We start from the raw sequence: 18186 nt of genomic DNA, 5'->3' as shown, positions 1-18186 counted from the left end.
GCCACATGTTTTCATATTAAACAGACACAGTCTGTCATTAAATTTTGTTAGGTATTTAACAAATGCTTTTGGAATTGGTAGGTATCATACTGTATCATCTAAAATTCTACCCTTTGATAGAAAGAACTGGACTGTTTAAAAAAAAGACTACTGATTTTACATTGGCACACAGATTTATGTTTTATGAGGCTATTCATATGGAGGAGGTGAATCAAATCAAAATTTCTGGGCCTGAGTCAGTCCTGTTTTGACTCCCTCTCCAACTATCAGGTTTACAATGGAAATATGCGTAAGTATAAAATCAGTGACCCAGTGAAAACCTTAATTTGTGTCACAGTGTCCCTAAACATAGAAATAGATTTGTTAGATCAATCAGATCTTTGATTTATAATTCATTTTATAAATAATTTGTGTGAGCTTTTCTCTCCTTGGTTTTCAAATAGCTGCCCCAGGATTGCTGGGTTTGTACTTCCCTATGATTTAGGAAAATGCTATCAGTAACCATGTTTGAAAAGCTAACTGTGAATCATGACTCCCTTAGTTCTCAGTGGTCTCTGTGGTCTCCATCCAGAGACCATCAGGACATACCTGTGCTCGAATAAGTGGGGTTTTTTTTGCTCATTGTATGTACGCCACATGGAGCCTTGGGGCATCTCAGCAAGAGGTGTTGCAAAGAGCCTATTTTAGGATTTAGACTTGTGCAAATGGATTTTGGAAAAGATTTAAAGAAGTGGGGCTTTGCTATGGCTGGAAGTGCTGTCAGAAGAAGGAGGTATCTTGATACATTTTCTCTGCAGGGAGGGAAGACTAGATCCAGGCTAACACTGTAATTGCTGGAGTAACAGCAGTAACTCATGTTAGCTGGAGACAGGAAATATTTAGCCATTTCTGTGGCTTGGTGTTACTCTGTGAGGAGCGGGGTTTCCTGCTTGGGCAAGTTCACTGTGAACGCCATGAGGCCGGTAAAGACAAGGGCAAGCTGGGGGACTGAAAGGGGCCCATATATTTATTCTCACAGGGGCCCCAGGCAGCTCAGTCTCTCGGCTCCTACTACTGCTCCCGCCTGCTCTCCAGCACGGGGCTTTCTCCCCTCCTAGAACCGGGCCTTCATTGCTTCTTCATCTTGCTTCCTCTCTGCCTCCTTAGCTCTCCACTTCTCTGCTTGCACTTCTTTCTCTGCTCTCACTACTCTCTTCCTTTCCCCGCCTCTTGCATAGAGGAACTCTCTGTTCAGGTCTCCATGGTGACTGGCATACGCTGGACCAGTTACATCCAGGCGCTTGTGTGTTTCTTCTCCACCCCTCCCCTGGGTGGTTACTCCCATGACTGACTGGTGGCTCTGTTGCTGGTAAACATCCTGCCACCAGTAGGTATACAAACAGGCTCTTCTATGTACACATGGGCAATATTAAAGCCAGGAGAGAATCCTGGCCATAAATTTCCATTTTCTGTACACTTGGACAATGTAAAATTTTGTCAGTGTAGAGACATGGTTATGGAGTGATGTTGTTTTGTCCTGATTCAACATAGTCATGGAGTTGCCTTGTCTGATGTTAACATTTTATGAAATCGTTCATGTTGAATAAGAGAACACCATGGTGTTCTAGCTGTGAGTGTCAGGCCAGGTCCTAGGAACATCAAGACCTGGCTGATAACACCAGGCCAGCTGTTGGGTGTCAGGGGCTTCCTTTCTCTTGCTCAAGGTTTCTTTTCATGATACCCTATGTGAATTCTTCTGCATGGTGTAGAGACAAGAGGGCTTTACTTTTAGCACTGCCACTAACTTGTGTGGCCTTGGTCAAGTCAGGTAGCTTTCCTGAGACTCAGTTTCCTCCCCTGTGTAATGGGATGAGGATGTTTGCCCTACATACCTCACCTGTGTGCCCAGGAGAAAAAATGCAATCACACAAATGGATGCTCTTTGTATAAATGATGTTAGTAAGCTAAAAATGTAAGCTCTTTTTATTAAAAGGGCATCATGTCAAAACCCCAAATTGGGCAATTGAATTAAATCTCTGTGCTCATCTCCTCTCAGCTACATACTATTTAGTGATGCCATTGCCGATTCTGGGTGGAGATGTGGGAGAATATAGAGTATGAAGGTTACGGGGCAGCACAGAGTATAAATAAGGGATAAATCCTCGGTGAAGTTCACTCTTTGTGTTAATCAAGCTTCTGTTAGACTTGATATATTTTTTTCCTTTTTAAATTCTGAAGTAAAATTTGTTTATTCACTTCAAAGGTGAGAAAGAGCACTCTTTTTAAAAACAATTATTACTAGCAGTACTTTAATTGCGTATAACACAGGCGAATCTGCTTTTGCTGTAGAAGTTTATGACTGAACGTCATCTGTCGTCCCAGAGACACATCCAACTGGAGACATTTTATTTTATTTTCCTCTTTTAAGTCCCTAGCTTGAAAGTAAATAAAACTGAGAATGTGGAACAATAAAGCTAATGATATGATTTCTCATTTTATAGATGATTTACCACTCAGCAATAATTATGTTTCTGTCTAAAAAAGAAAACAAAAGAGTAGTTAGAGTTTAGCTTGTAAAAAAGGAAATCAATTTCCCAAAACAGAATGCTCTCTCCCCTCCCATCTGGGTTCCAGTAACACTGGGTTCACTGTGACCATGCTAAATATTTTCTTCCTAATTTTCCCTATGTTGTCTGTTTAATATCCAGTTAATACTTTTCCTGTAATTTAGAAACCTTTATCGAAATGTTGCCTTCCATTTTTGAAACTTCAAAGGTTAATGCATGGTGCTGCTAAAATGAGGCTGCGTGTGTCTGAGCACACCCATTAAGGCCCAAATTGCTGTATTCTACAAAGGAGCCTATTACTTCCAATCTTACAAATGTAGAGCATCCACAGGGACCCTGTAAACATTGGAACTGTGTCAAGCCCAGCTGGGAACCTGACAGTCATTAGTTTTCTTCTTCTTGAAAGGCTGCATCTTTTCAAATGGCTCTTTTGAAGGGGATTCTTTGGAATCACACCACCCATTTTAACATTACCATATTTATGTAGAATGTGATCTGATTTTTTGAGAGAGTGAATTTGGTCTATGCTGGGGTGCTCCACCTCAGCAATATGGATATATTGGGCCAGATGATTCTGTGTTGTAGGGGGTCTTTTGCGTTGTAAGTTGTGAACAGATTCTGTGGACTCTACTCACTAGATGCCAGTGGTCATCCCCCTGTCCCCCCAGTTGTGGCAACTTAGTGTTTCTAGAAATTGCCAGATGTCTCCTGGGGAACAGACTCCCTGTCCAAGAGCAGCAATCTTTGTGCATAAATATACATAAATGGAAATGTTCTAGGAACTGTGAAACTTGCTGAAATATACTTGAAAGTTCTATTCTGTGGAATTTTTCTTTATGGGGGGAGGTACTGGATTCTGAAAGAAGAAGCTCAGATTTCCTTCAGTTTTACTGTATATCATCAGTGGTAAGGTGACAAAGCCTCGGAAGGAAAGAGGGTCAGAGTAGGAACCCGTCTGAGGAACTGCTGGTTAGGGAGCCAGAGCAGGGGAGTGTTTACAGCTCCAAGTGGCCCGTTGTGTCTGTTGCATAAAGTCCCTGGTAAGAGCCCCCAAGGGTCTGAACAAAAACGCAGATGCCTGCACTTGTGTGTGCTGCGGTGTGGCCCGCAGATCAGAGTCAGCCCTGAAAACACATCAGAATGTCTCTGGCTCCCAACAGCAGAACTGCAACGCGATGTCTCTGCTAAAAATTCGGCGACTCACAAATGAGTCAACACAGCAGGTGTTACAGGAGGCCAAACTGCTGTTCTGCTCCCCGCAGGCCCCGGCACAGGCAGGAAAAGCCAGGCAAGCCATTCTTTTACTCTGAGGGATTGGACTCTCATAACCTGAGGGGCAGTGGTCCTTTCCTTCCAAATGAAAATACTAGTTTTATAAGACGCAGCAGACTAGGTGAACATTCGGAGGCCCTGCGCTCCCTGAAGTGAGTGTTTTGGGTAGCTAGCCGATGTTAAATGTAACATCTGTTTAAGCTCTGTGGTACCTTAATGTATTTTTGTGATGCGGCAGGGAGGGCACTGTGGTTCTGTAATCTCTGTAGGGAACTCGTGTTTTTGTGCCTTTTTTCTTACTTTGAAAGAGATGTGCATTTATAAACAAAAGCCCCAACCAAGCACATTCTAATTTTGAGCAGAACTGCCTTCATGTTATAGAAATGTTATATTGATTTGTATCACATATTAAAGCTTGATCAATACATTAAAAAATTTGTAACTTTTACTTATAACTCAGTATTCAGATTTCATTATTTAAAAATTCCAAGGGCTGTTTTGAAGTTTACTGTCAAACTGTACAAAGGAGAGTTTAGTAAGCAAACTAACAGAGTACAACAGATTAAAAAAGCAGAATGGTTAAGAGTACGGCACGGTTTTAAAAATCTTAACATGTTTGATGCTTTTTGTCACGCATGCACAATTGTTTTGCTATTTATAAGTGGAACTTATCTATTTATTAAAGCTTTTTTCCAAGGACCTAAGCACATTATTTAGGTGTACTATAGTATATTACATTTATCCTACATAACTAATATTAAACCATAGGTCTTAAATCATACAAGTAATTCAGAGTGGCCTCTTTTAATTAGCCCTAATTATTGAAGTTTTTCTTTTTGGAGAATATTTTTATTGTTATAGTGTAAGAGTGTCAAAACAGAGAGGTCTCTTACTGCTCTTGCTGGGCTATAGCCAGGTATTATTACCAAGGAAGGAAGGTAATCTCTGGGAATCTGCATCTGCTCTCTTATTGTAAGTGTAGGAAATTCATTAGCATTTCAGAAGGGAAGTTGACTCCTACTAAATGAACTCACAAACATTGATGTATAAACCACAAGTACCAACTTCAGTTGCTAAAGAGATCTAAATTGTTGGGTCATTTAATGCATTTTCCCAGAAGGAAATCTGTATCAAAAGTTAAATTGTAATTAGAAGATTGGTATGCGGGAGGTTCAGGAAATTAGATAATCCATAGATACGTCTTTCAGGGATATAGTATTCATCTTAAAGACTGGAATACTCATTCATTGTATCTACACTAAGCAGTGGTGAGAGAAACTATCAAATTCTTGTTGAATGACTCCATTAATTTTGGTTACATGCCCTTCTTCGGTACTAAAGTCTTCAAAGATAGTTTGATATAATTGATTAGATTTTAATTTGCTTAGCTAAAATCATGCTTTAATTGTGTCTCTCTAATATACTCTGCTTAACTACTTGTGGTCAAACACTTTTGCCTACATATTCACAAGAACTTTTTGGGTGGTGTCTACAGCTGACCAATCTTGTCCATCATTCCCGTGCTCTTACCTTCTGAGGCAACCTTCTCTCCCAAGCATCAGTGAGCATGCATTCTGGTGCCGGTTCTTCCTTTTGTCTGCAGTAGCTTTGCAAACTCCAGAAGGGAGCACTTTATGGTGTTTCTTTGCGACTAATTCTGGTCTGTTTCTCCCCAAGTTTTCATGCTAGGAGGACATAATTAAAATCAACTTTCTTTTCAAAGAGAACTACCACTTCCTCTTCTTAGAGCTCCTCTCCCTCCTCTCCCTGTCCTCTTCTTCGCAGGCACGATCATCTTCAGTATCAGATGTCAGCACCGATTTTTTTTTTACCATTGAGTCGGGGTTCCTAGGTGCACATGGTTTTCTCCTGGGCCCTGTACGGAGGACTGTGTGGGGCTTCTTGGGGCCTGCTGGCCTCAGCTGTTTACCGTCCTACGGAAGTGTGGTTCCCAGGTCACCGTTACATTTCAGAGTCTCCAGGGAAAACTGCTGCTAATTTCAGTCACATCTTCGTACAACACCTGGATTTTCATACTGAGCTATAAGGCAGAAATCAACAAAACAACATATTTCTGATAGTTTGCTCGCTCCTCCTTTCCTCCCTTCCCTTCCTTGTCCTTCTCCCTCTGTGGCCCGCTTTCCTTCCTATCTTCCTCCCCAGCTCTACTGAGAAATGTAAGTCACATACTTCTCTTGTTTAAAATGTACAGACCGCTGGTTTTTAGTATATTCAGAGTCATGAAACTAACACTATAATTTTAGAATGCTTTTATCAGCCCCAAAAAGGAAGCCCATGTCTGTTAGCAGTCACTCCCATTCCTTCTCTGCCCTAGGCCCTGGCAGCTATGAATCCACTGTCTCTATCAATTTTGAACATATGTAGACACACACAATATATGTATGGCCTGTGTGTCTGATTTCTTTCACTTAGCCTAATGCTTTCAAGGTTCATGCATATTGTAGCAGGTATCTGTACTTCATTCCTTTTTATGGCCAAATAATACTCTGTTGTGTGCATATACCATGTTTTGTCTGTCCATTCGTCATTTGATGGACATTTGGGTTGTTTCCACTTTTTTGGCTATTATAAATAATGCCACCATGAACAGTGATGGACAGGTTTTTGTGTGGACATATATTTTCATTTCTCTTGGGTAGATACCTACAGTTAGAATTGCTGGTCATATGTATAACATTTTGAAGAACTGCAAAACTCTTCCTAAATGGCTATGCCATTTTCTGTTCCTCCAACAGTATATGAGTATTACAATTTCTCTACATTTTAACACTTATTATTGTTTCTCTTTGATTTTAGCCATTTGAGTGCATTTTACTAATTAGTTGATATGTGGCTTTTTTGCATGTGCTTATTGGTCAGTTGTGTATCTTCTATGGAGAAATGTCTATTCAAATCCTTTCAATTTTTAATTGAATTATCTCTTTGTTATTAAGTTATAAGTGTTTTTTATATATTCTGGATACAATCAGACATATGATTATCAGAAGTATGATTGATAAATATATTTCTCCCAGTTTTTTTAATAGTATTTTTTTGAGCAGTTTTAGGTTCATGGCAACATTCAGTGCAAAGTACAAAACTCTCATATACCCTTTAGTGACATACCAGTGTGGCCTTCCCCACTACCAGCAGCCCCCACCGGAGTAGTAAATTTGTAACACTGATGATCCTACACTGACACATTATTATCACCCAAAGTCTATAGTTGACATTAGGATTCACTCTTGGCGTTGTATGAGCTTTGACAAAATTGTACATATGTACCCATTATTAGGGTACCATACAGAGTAGTTTAAGTGCCTTAAAATCCTCTGCCTATTCATTCCTTACCTCCGTCCAACCCCTGACAGCTATTGATCTTTTTCGGTGTCTGGGGTTCTACCTTTCTGGAAGGTCATCACTTGGAATTGTACTGGACAGTGTGGAGCCATTCAGATTGGCTTCTCCCACTTAGCAATATGCATGTAAGTTTCCTCCATGTCTTTTCATGGTTTGATAGCTCATTTCTTTTTAGTGTTGGATGGTATTCCAGTGTCTGAATGTCTCATGTTTATTTATCCATTCACCTACTGAAGGGCATCTTGGTTCCTTCTGAATTTTGAAATAAAGCTGCTATAGTCATATGTGCGGGTTTTGTGTGGAGAAACTTTCCATTCATTTGGAAAACTACCAAAGAACACGACTGCTGGATCATATGGTACAGAGAATGTTGCGTTTTGTGTGAAACCACCAAACTTTCTTCCAAAGTGGCTGTGCTAATTTGCATTCCCACCAGCAGTGAAGAAGAGCTCCTGTTGCTCCACATCCTCCTCAGTATTTAGTGTTGTCAGTGTTTTGGATTTTGGCCATTGTAACAGGTGTGTATGGCATATCGCTGTTGTGAATAGTATCTCAGGGAATTTGCAACTCCTTAATGACAAATGATGTTGAACATCTTTTCTTAGGTTTATTTGCCCTCTGGATGTCTTCTTTGATAAAGTATCTGTTCAGGTCTTTTGCCCTTTCTTTGTTTGGGGTATTTGTTTTCTTATTGTTGAATTTTGAGAGTTCTTTGTAGTATATTTTGGATAACAGTCCTTTGTTAGCTGTGTCTTTTGCAAATACTTTCTCCCAGTTGTGTCTCGTCTTCTCCTTCTCTTGAGAGCGTCTTTCGCAGAACAGAAAAAGCTGGTTCTCATGAGAACTGGTTTATTAATTGTGTCCTTCATGGATGGTGCCTCTGTATCGTGTTTTTCTTGCACACTCCTGTCCTTCCTCTCGAGTACCACACCCACTTACCTTTCCTTCTCCTTCCCTATTCCTACCTTTCCATTTCAACTATTTCTCTTTCCTTTAGAAAAACTCACTGTGAAAGTTGAAATGTAGGAAAAAAACAAAACTGCACAAAGACTATGTAAATTTCAGTAGGAAATGATTGAAAATGTATTCAAGACCTAAAGGAATACATTCCAGGTAATAGAATTTTGCTTCACTAGATGCTGCCAGATATTATTTGGGAAAATGTCTTTTTATCTCACATGTGAATCTCTAAAGACCATTCCCAATTTTGAGACTCTGTGATCCTAAGCTACTGTATTACCTAGGGAGCCATCTCCCCCAACTCATTTGTCTGGCCAAACCGCTGCTATTGGGTTATTTAGAGACATTTGGATTTTCTTCTCTCAGGATGTGAGTGTGTTTTTACTCCTTTATTGTTTTTTGTCTTCAGTTCACAGACTTGCAGGCCCTCTGTGCAAACCACTGTGAAAGTGGTTCTCAAGACCCATGAGCATTTTTCACAAGTCTTCAGGAAGGTTCTTAGCCATGAATTCATGCCTGCCTTTGAGGAGTGACTCATTCAGTGTTTAAGGGCTCCAGGCCAGGCCTCTGGCTTTGGTTAGCTTGGATTGAGGTGTGGCTGGCTGAGTTTGGGGTGGGGTGTTCACTACCACCTCCCACTGCTCCCTCCCTCTTCCTCTTGCTCCCTGCATTTCCCTACCTCCTCTCCATTCTCCCCCATCCCTTCACTCCCCTCCTCCTCTTTCTCCTCTGGGCCTCCCTCTCCATCCCCTTTTATGCCCCCCTTCCCTCTCCTTTGTTTGTGGGTGACTGCGCTTATCTTTTTGTTTCTCTCCCGAAGTCCTGTGTAAGATTGGTGACCAAGGGAATGGCTTTGGTATCATGAGAAGCTTTGTGTAAATCTAAAAGTGCAGTTTGTTTACCGTTTCTGTGTTTCCTTCTTGCTTATATTCCTACCATCCTTCATAGCTGTAGTAAGTCAAGTCTGCCCTTTTCTGATCAATACACATAGTTCTTATTTACTGATTAGAAACAACCGTTATGAGGGTCAAACTACCTGGGAAGAGTTTGCCAGGCCTCTCTGCCTTCAGCTGACTCTGAATTGTGGTCTCTGCAGAAGACACAGAAGTCAGAGACGCCAAGAGCTGCCGGGTACGGCGGGGCTCTGTGGGATTTAGCAGATAACAATCCCGCTGCTTCTTAGGAACCCAGGCGCTCCCGCTGCCCGCCCACTGTTCAGTGGTGCTTCCAGTTTGTGCTCCATTTACAGAGGACACCAGAACGAAACTGCAAGGGCTTTCTGATGCAAGGGAAGTGATGTTCACAATCGTGGGCTAGAACTTCAAGGGTATTTTTTTGGAATGGTCAGGTGTAATATTTCACTGTCAAACTAGCCATTAAATAATTGCTTGTCATGGGATATGGACTGTTCTCATTTGCCTTTTGAGCCTTCCATCCCTCCCCCTTTCATTCAACTTCTGTGATAGTACAGTGACATTCTCTCTCATTTTAAGGTGTCGTTTGTTTTAATAAATATTTAAAAGTAGTTATATTTATATACTTAATTACCAAGCTTATATTACATTTGCCATATTGGATTTTGGTTTCTTGTGTATCAAATTCTTCCATGGGGGTTTGGGACTTGGGGAAGTTCAAGTGAAAATACATTATCCCCAGTTGTATGGTTGCTTGCTTTGAATGGTAGGGGTGTACTGGAAATATTGACTGAGTTTCACAGCATCAAGCCTTCTATTTATGAAGATACCATTTTATTGTACTTTGTATGCCATTCTTGTCCTAATGAAATAAGCCAGTGAAGTGAACGGGAATCTTGCTGTTGATTACCCTTCTGTCCAGGTTAATGCCCCCGTTATGTTTTGGGAATTAGGCAGAAACTCTGAAACACTGCCATGCTTACTCTTTAATTTATGAAATCTAGATGATTCAACACACCCTTTCTTCTCTGTGTTTAAATGTAGAAAGGTTAAAATTACTACTCTGTAGTGGGTTGCATACAAGGAAAGGGAACATAACTACTGTGACTGTTAATGCCTTGATAATTTGCCCAGATCAAACCAGTCCTGCAGGAGTGTGTAACTTCTCACTGTGGATGATAATTACCTCAAAGACTGTCAGGCCTGACCTGCTTTTTCTGGATGATGTGAAATAGACATATTTATAATCTAATGAAATAACATGCCAGATTTAAACCTTACCTCTGAATTAAGCGAAGAGTTTAGTAAAAAACACGATGAAAGTAATAAACTTGTACCTCCTCGACAGAGAGATGGAGATATTCCAACTTCCAAGAAGAAACGCCAGGCAGGGGAGAAGATCATGTACACTTTGGTGTCAGTCCCACATGGAAATGACATTGCGTCCCTTTTTGAACTGGATGCTACAACTCTTCAGAGAGCTGACTGCCTGGTTCCAAGGTGAAAAAATGTTATGGTTAAACAGTAATGTTTTTTGAAGAATTTTCCTGGTAGGTAAGGAATTAAAATAATAGTGTTAATACAATTTTTGAGATACCAGGGAGTAAAAATAAGTGAAGAACAAGTGTGTAAAAAATCATGCCTCTTTGTTGAGATGAGCATAGTTTTATTCTCATAAATAATTAAAATGTGCAGGGCCAGAGAAATTCTGAAAAATTTATAAGGATTATTTATGCTTATTACTTGTATGGTCTTTGGTTACTAAAATGAACAATCTAGAATTTATTTTTTATTAATACTTTTGTCATTTATTTTTATTGGGTCAAGTTCCAGGTTTCATTCATTCATTCATTTATCCATTTGTTCAGTTATTTAGTTATTTAGTCAACAAATCTTTACTGAACATCAAATACATTCTAGGCATTGCCTTTGGCTTTGGGAAGACCGCAGTGAACAAATTTGTTCTGCCCTTGAATTCAGATGGGGAGAGGGTAATTGACAAACAAAAAAATGTGATCAGGTAAAGAAAATGTATTGGAGAAAAATGGCAGAGTGTGGAGAATTCTATTAGGTATGTGTGTTCAGAAATGGCTTCTTTGATTTGGACATGTGAGAAAAGATCTGGGAGGTCTGAAGGATCAAGGCCTCTCCATCAGGAGTGTTTCAAACAGCAGAAACACAAAATGGAAAAAATCTTTGAGTCGACTAGGTGTGCTGAAGGACGAGCTCGTAGATCGGGGGACCTACGTGAGTGATGGGGGGATTTGATCTGTTTTTTTTTAAAATTATTTTTATTTTGGTATTATTAATGTACAATTATATGAATAACATTATGGTTACTAGATTCCCCTCATTATCAAGTCCCCACCACATACCCCACTACAGTCACTTGCATCAGCGTAGTAAGATGCTGTAGAGTCATGATGGGGGGGTTTGAAATGAAGTATCAGAACTAATGTAAGAGAATATCTTACGTTCTTTTGCTCAGATTTGATTACTTTAATTAAGCTCTTTTGCCTCCACCTGTCTGCCTTCCAACAATGGCACTATGCTGCCCTCTTCCAGATGCACAGAGGAGTCTTGCCCACAGTATTAGGTCTGGTGGGAGAGCTCTAAATTGTCCTTGATGGGACATTACTGTACTTGGCCTGGGGCAGAGGCAGTGGGTAGGCTGAAAGTACTTACACCAAATACGCATGTTGTGTTACCGAGTCCAAACTTAATGCCATTTGCTGCATGACATGTCGATGTGTTGAGAGGTAAGATGTTGGGCAAGGAAAGCAACTTTACTGGAAAGCCAGCAGACTGAGAAGATGGTGGGCTAATGTCCTAAAGCCCCATCTTGGCTCACAGTTGATTGCAAGCTTCTTTTATTCTAGGAAAGGGGGAGCAGGAAGGGGAGCAGGCCAGGGAGTGACTGTTGGCCGCAGACATCTGGGTGCCAGCGAGGGTCCCAGGAGAGCTGAGACACTCTGTGTCATTGGTTAGTTGGCTCTCGCTGACCCAGGGCTGGTCACGATGTTGCTGGAACTCTTTGACAGGGCAATCATTATTTTCAAACATATTGTCCTGTCTCCTGGAGGAGGCAGGCTTCGGATAAGGAGCTATTTGTGGAAATCTTAAATTTCTTTTGATGATCAGCAATCCTAATTCAGGGCTGCAGGCTGAGCAGAAGCCCTTTTTCTATATTTTTCTGTTCGACCCAAACATTAAGGCAGCAAAGGAGACAAATACAGTATGGAGGCAGAGATGCCACTCTCCAACTCGGTGATGTCTGTATGGGCCACTGTCAGGGTAAAAAGTTGTTGAACTGACACTGCTGAGGAACACTGTGGCTTGAGCTTCCCAGGCTGTTTGTGGTTATTCTCACTTGTGAGAAGCGTTGCCCAAGCTTGGCTGTATATGAGCTCTCACTATTCCCTGTTCTACCAGCATCAGCCTGTAAAGGGATTTCCTCTGGATGTTTTACCTGATTCAGGCTGAGTATGGGGATCTTTGACCATCCTACCTATGACTGTAATCATTTTAGATTTGAACCCAGCAAAAACAGAGTCACCCTTAAACTCTAACCAAGGAAGTCTGCTTGAGGAACTGATAAAAGCATCTTTAGTGTGACGTGGAGAGCACAGATGCACAACAAGGTCCCTGTGCTTTGCTTTATATGGAGGTGTCAGTCTATTACTATTCAGAATTGTTGAAGCCCTTCTTGGTAAAGAACAGAATTTTGTATTAATATGGATTCATTTGTCATTAATTATAATAAAGCTACCATTAATTCACTCTTAAACAGTAACTACTGTTATAATCTTGAGCATTTTCTATGTGCTAAGCCTTGTGTCAAGTTCTTTATAAATATCTTATTTAATCCTGGCAGCAACTCTTACAAATCAGCAGCTGGAGGCTTAGAGGAGGACTTTTCAAGTTGGCTGTAAACTGGAATCCCTGGCAGCACTGAGACCTCTCCATGTGCTGGCTGCACCAAGACTGGTCAAATCAGATTTTCCAGGGTGGGATGCAGGAATTAACCTTTTAATAATCATTTACCCAGGACATTCCAATGAGGAGTCCAGTAGTTCTCAAACCTTACCTCTGCCATCAGTGTTTCTCAAACTTTAGTGTGTACTGCATCACCTGGTCATATGATGACAGTGTAGATTTGGATTCACTTGGTTGAGGGTGGGGCCTGAGATTCTGCCCTCAAATAACGCTGATGTTGCTCATTTGCAGACGAGTTTTATGTATCAAAGGCTCAAAGCTGTATGCTGGACCATGTAGCAATCTTTAAGACGTCCTGATGCTTGGCTCCTGCTCCCAGACGTTCTTATTTAAATGGTGTGTGGGGCAACCTAGGCAATAGGGTTGTAAAGGCTTTCCAGGTGACTCTAATGGGCAGTAAGGTTTGGGAACCACTGGCATAGAGGGAATAGTTCAGTGGCCTGTGTCATACTCAGGAAGTGGAATTTGATCTTTGAGTGTGTGAGCTCAAAGTCTGTACTCTTAGCCACTGTGCTACAGTGCCTTCCTAGTTTGAATATTCAGATTATATCAGGACCTTAGTAACAAAAGATTTATGTAACATAGGTTGTGCAGATTGTTTCCAAAATTCTTGCAAATTGCAAATTATTATACTCAAGTGTTATCTATTTTAGAAATGAGCGATCTAGGTTGACTCAGCAAGCACAGATTGAACAAATGTGGGGCTAAGAATAGCTGAAATGGCCACAGAGATGCGGAAGCTATGGCCCTGCTTCCAGATACTTAAGATCCAAGGGGGAAGGCAGCTGAGTCCAAATAACGTCTCCTGTGTAATTCCTTGTGAAAAATGCTAAGCGGTAAATTAGAGGTACTTCAGAATTTCTGATTATTTGGACAAGGATTGGATCTTGGCTATTTTAGATTTTTTGAAATTCAGTGTCTATTTTATGTACTTTTATGAATGAGTAGAACCATCATGTTGAATGAATCTTTTTCCCTGAGGCCCCTGGAGTTTTATTTGGTTTTCTCTTACTGGCCTTAATTCTTTCCTCCTCATGTTGTATGACTTGCTTAGGTCTTATCTTTTCTATTGAACTCTCAGCAACCTCCACAATGCTTTCCTTTTAATAGAAACATACACTTCTGTGTTAAAGAAGTGATGATAATAAATTGTTCACTTCAATACCCCACAACATTTGGGTTGGATGAAGTTCTAGCTGTCCTTTCCCCGGTGCTTTTCGTGTAGTTCATATGGAGGTGATTCTTGTTTTTCCTGCTGCTCTGAAATAGCAAATACTGAGCCACGGTTCCTAGGGGAAATAAGGGTTAGGTTCCTGTGAGCCTCTGGTTATAATATTTCCATCCATCAATCAACACGTAACCTTGTTTTCTATGTGTTTCTGTTTAAAGACATCTTAATATTGATGTTGGTGATTCATTAACTTGGAACTCACAGCCATCAGCATTATAACTCACGCTGGAGAGCTCATCCTTTGAGAATGTTTTCTCAGTAAGGCATGTCACAGCCTAACTCTTAGGAACGGTAGGCAGCACTTCAGCCCTGTGCTTGGGATTGTTCTAAACAGTGAACCCATGAACAGAAAGTGCAAAAAATGTGAAAAGCCTGGTAGAAGGATACTTGCTTACAGCATGAGAGCCAGAGCAGGAAGGCAGAGCGTCGCCCCGTTGGGCCTCCTCAGGGGTGCGTGCAGCCCGGGGCTTGGATGTTTTGCCGCGTTGTGCATGTCTGAGAATGACTGTGACAGTTCCCTGAGTTGATTTTGGGGTTATGAGTAAATTTTAATCAGTAGACAAAATTCACAAGTATGGAATCCATGAAATTGGGGATTGGTCACATCTACTTCTGCATGCAGATTATTCAACTACAAAAAGGACACTTTAGTATCAGACAGAGATTGTAATGGAGATAGGTTCTCAGTCAGTGGTTTTCACATCAGAAATGTCTGAAGAGGCTGTTAAAATGCTCATTCTTGGGCCTCACCCTAAGAGATTCTGATGCAGTGGACTGGGAGAAAGCCTCAGAATTGGCATTTCTAATAAGCTCCCAGGATCCAGCTGGAGAACCACCTTGAGGGAACACACTTTGAGAACCACTGGTCTAGGTAATAATATTGCATGCTTTGAAATAGTCTATGGTTGAAAATCTTTCTTTTAAACCAGGCTGATCTACACCTGAGTCGATTACTAGTCTAAAATATATTTGTATCTATATTACGTATGGAAGTGTTTCATATGTTAATTAAGTGTGCTAATTTTTTATAATCTGTTTTTTTAATATTGTTTTGCTTTTAGGAACTCATATGTTCGGTTGAGGCATTTATGCACCAATACATGGGTAACCAGTACCAGCATCCCCATAGACACCGACGAAGAGAGGCCTGTTATGTTGAAGGTAAATGTTGCTGAGAATGGTTTAAATTTCCAGGCAAATAGTATTAGGGGGTGACTGACATGTTCCTTACAATCTGTCTTCACCAATATTAGGGATTATTTTATTGTAATTAATTTCATCAAGCACTTGAGTTTGCCTGGTGCTCGGGTAGCTGAACTAAGTGGCGTGGTGGCAGCAGGGCTGTGACTCACAGGTGTAGCGCCGATCCCAAAAGGGAGGGAGCAACATTTTGAAAGGGGAGAAGGTCCCAGGAGTACATTTTCTCTACTCTGTTGACCTGAAGTAGAGGGCAAATATGAAAGGGAGATGCTTCCAGGTGGGCTTTGGGAATAGGGCTGGACATGGGCAGGGAAAAATCTGTGTGTCCTCTCTTAGTGGGTGATACATGTGGGAATTACTGGGTTTAGGTTATCTGTTCCTGTCCTGTTTTTCTTAAACACCACTAAGATGTGTTAGTACTTGAAAACTACTGCAGTTCTTTAAAAAAAAAACCAAAAACATTAATGGAAAAAAACACATTGCAGATTGGAACTTGCCAAACAAAAGAAGATAAAGAAGCATTTGCCATTGTGTCTGTCCCGCTGTCTGAGGTCCGAGACTTAGACTTTGCCAATGATGCAAATAAAGTGCTGGCGACCACAGTTAAAAAGCTGGAAAATGGCACAATAACTCAGAATGAAAGGAGGTTAGTACCTTTTTTTTAAATGACTCTTAAATCATCAAGAATTGGTTGTCAACTCTTGCAGTAAATCTCAAGTAAATTAATGACTCTAAGGGAATATTTAGAATGTTCTCCATAGCAGTGTACCTGCTTCTGAGTGAGCAGATCTAGTGAGAGAGTGAAAATGGTGACTGTAAAATCTGGTGGAATATCTACTTTTTCTATTTTAGCTTGGCTTGAAAATATTTGTTTTAATTACTGTCTGATTTTTCCTTTTAAATGTTTCATAAAAGATGTGCAATACTTTCTGCTGCACTTGATTTGATATTTGGAGTTCTGAAAGTCCTAAAAGAAGATTTATGTTTCTCTATTTTTATTTGTTCAAGACACTTTTCTCTGCTCAGGTACCACACAAAAAAATACAATACCAGAAAATGATCTGCAAGGTGTAGCTCTCGGCCCTTTTAATTCCCTTAGAGAAACTGGATCCTTGATTCTTCAACGTTTGTTTTGGGAATAAATGAGAAAGAATGATACTGATAGCTACCAATTATTTCATCCCTACTTTTTGTTGGCTCTGTGCTCAAGGGTAATATAGACACCATAAATATATTTTATCTAATCCCTCAAACAGTCCTGAGATGGACATTATCCCCATTTTTACATAAAGGAAAATTGAAAGGTTAACCCAACCGGGCAAAGCTCACCAAGTTTTGCCCAGTTCAATCATGTGTGGTTTTAAAAGTCCATGTTTCCAATACACCTGAGCGCAAGCATTCCTTTTATGTCCCCTCTTCATGATCTGCTACACACCTTAAAATCCAAACAAGGAAAAACTATTTGCCAATTTCCCAGGCATTCATACATTGGAACTCTTATATACAGCCTGTGAGATAATAATGGGTGTGAGCACTTTGGAGAATAGTTTGATAGTAACTAGCAAAGTCAAAGCACCAGTCACTCCTCACAGAAAGAGAATCATGCAGTGTCTGCTTTCTGTAATTGGCTGATTTCACTTCACATGATGTCTCCCAGGTCCCCCTATGTTGTCACATGTGACAGGATTTTCTTTTTTAAAGTTGCATAATATCCCATTGTATGTAGATTTCAAGTTTTCTGTAACCTTTCATCCACTGATACACATTTAGGTTATTTCTATATCTTGGCTATGGTTAATAATGCTGCAAAATAGTCTAAATCAAAGAAAGGGAGTGGAATGGTGATTGCCTGGGCCAGAGCAGAGGGGGAGGGGAGGAGCTGCTGTTAACAGGTGTAAGTTTCATTAATACGTGATGGGTAAGTCCTAGAGATGTGCTGGACAACATTGTGCCTATAGTTAATAATACTATATTGTGCACTCAAATGTTTGTTTAGGGTAGATCTTGTAAGTATTCTTAACATACACACACACACACATACACACATAGATGACGTTGGGGGGTGGAGGGAGAGAAGTGAACACTCCATGACTCACCAATTCTGCTCCTAGGCTGAATGTTCTTGAACATCTGTCCAAAAGAAGCTCCTACATGTGTGCACCAGGACACGTGTTTAAGAACGTTCAGCCTTTTCTGAGTAACCCACAATACCGAAAACTGAAAACCTTCCAAATATCCATTACCAGTTGAATAGGTGAATACAATTTTGCTATATTCACACAATGGACTATATACCATAGCAATGAAAATAAATGAACTACATCCATATGCAGTGACATGGATAAATCTAATAACCTTTAGACTGAGTGAGAACTAGGTACAAATACATTCACTGTGATACTATTTGTAAAAATCAAAAACAAGCAAATCAGCCCCTGTTTCCTTAGAGTGCTCAGGCAGTTGTCAGAGCTCTAAAGAAATGCAAGGAAATAATTGTCACCAAAACCAGGATGGGGTTCCCCTCAGGGAGGGGTTTGGGAGGCTCCTGCAGTCTTCCATTTCCTGCTTTGGGTGGTGGCTTTATGGGGTTCACGGTATAAGTATTCCACAACTAAACATATTTATGAACTTTTAGATATGCATCTTATAATACAAAGGAACAGAAATCCAACGTGCTTCCTCTCACCCTATCAATAGAAAAACATCG

General features: G+C 40.5%; 1 protein-coding gene across 1 annotated transcript in view; it reads left to right on the top strand.

Annotated features, from left to right (window-relative positions):
- Positions 1-18186, top strand: part of ITPR2 (inositol 1,4,5-trisphosphate receptor type 2) — a 445246-nt gene that overhangs the window by 113155 nt on the left and 313905 nt on the right. Inside the window, exons 11-13 of the mRNA XM_036889596.2 lie at positions 10401-10552; positions 15341-15440; positions 15965-16125. Of these exons, the coding sequence (XP_036745491.2) occupies positions 10401-10552; positions 15341-15440; positions 15965-16125 (413 nt within the window). The remainder of the gene's footprint in view (positions 1-10400; positions 10553-15340; positions 15441-15964; positions 16126-18186) is intronic.

Source organism: Manis pentadactyla, chromosome 14 (assembly GCF_030020395.1).
Source record: "Manis pentadactyla isolate mManPen7 chromosome 14, mManPen7.hap1, whole genome shotgun sequence".
In the NCBI taxonomy this organism is placed as follows: Eukaryota; Metazoa; Chordata; class Mammalia; order Pholidota; family Manidae; genus Manis; species Manis pentadactyla.
Note: the sequence above shows the minus strand (reverse complement) of the source record. Positions and strands in the feature narration are given on the sequence as shown.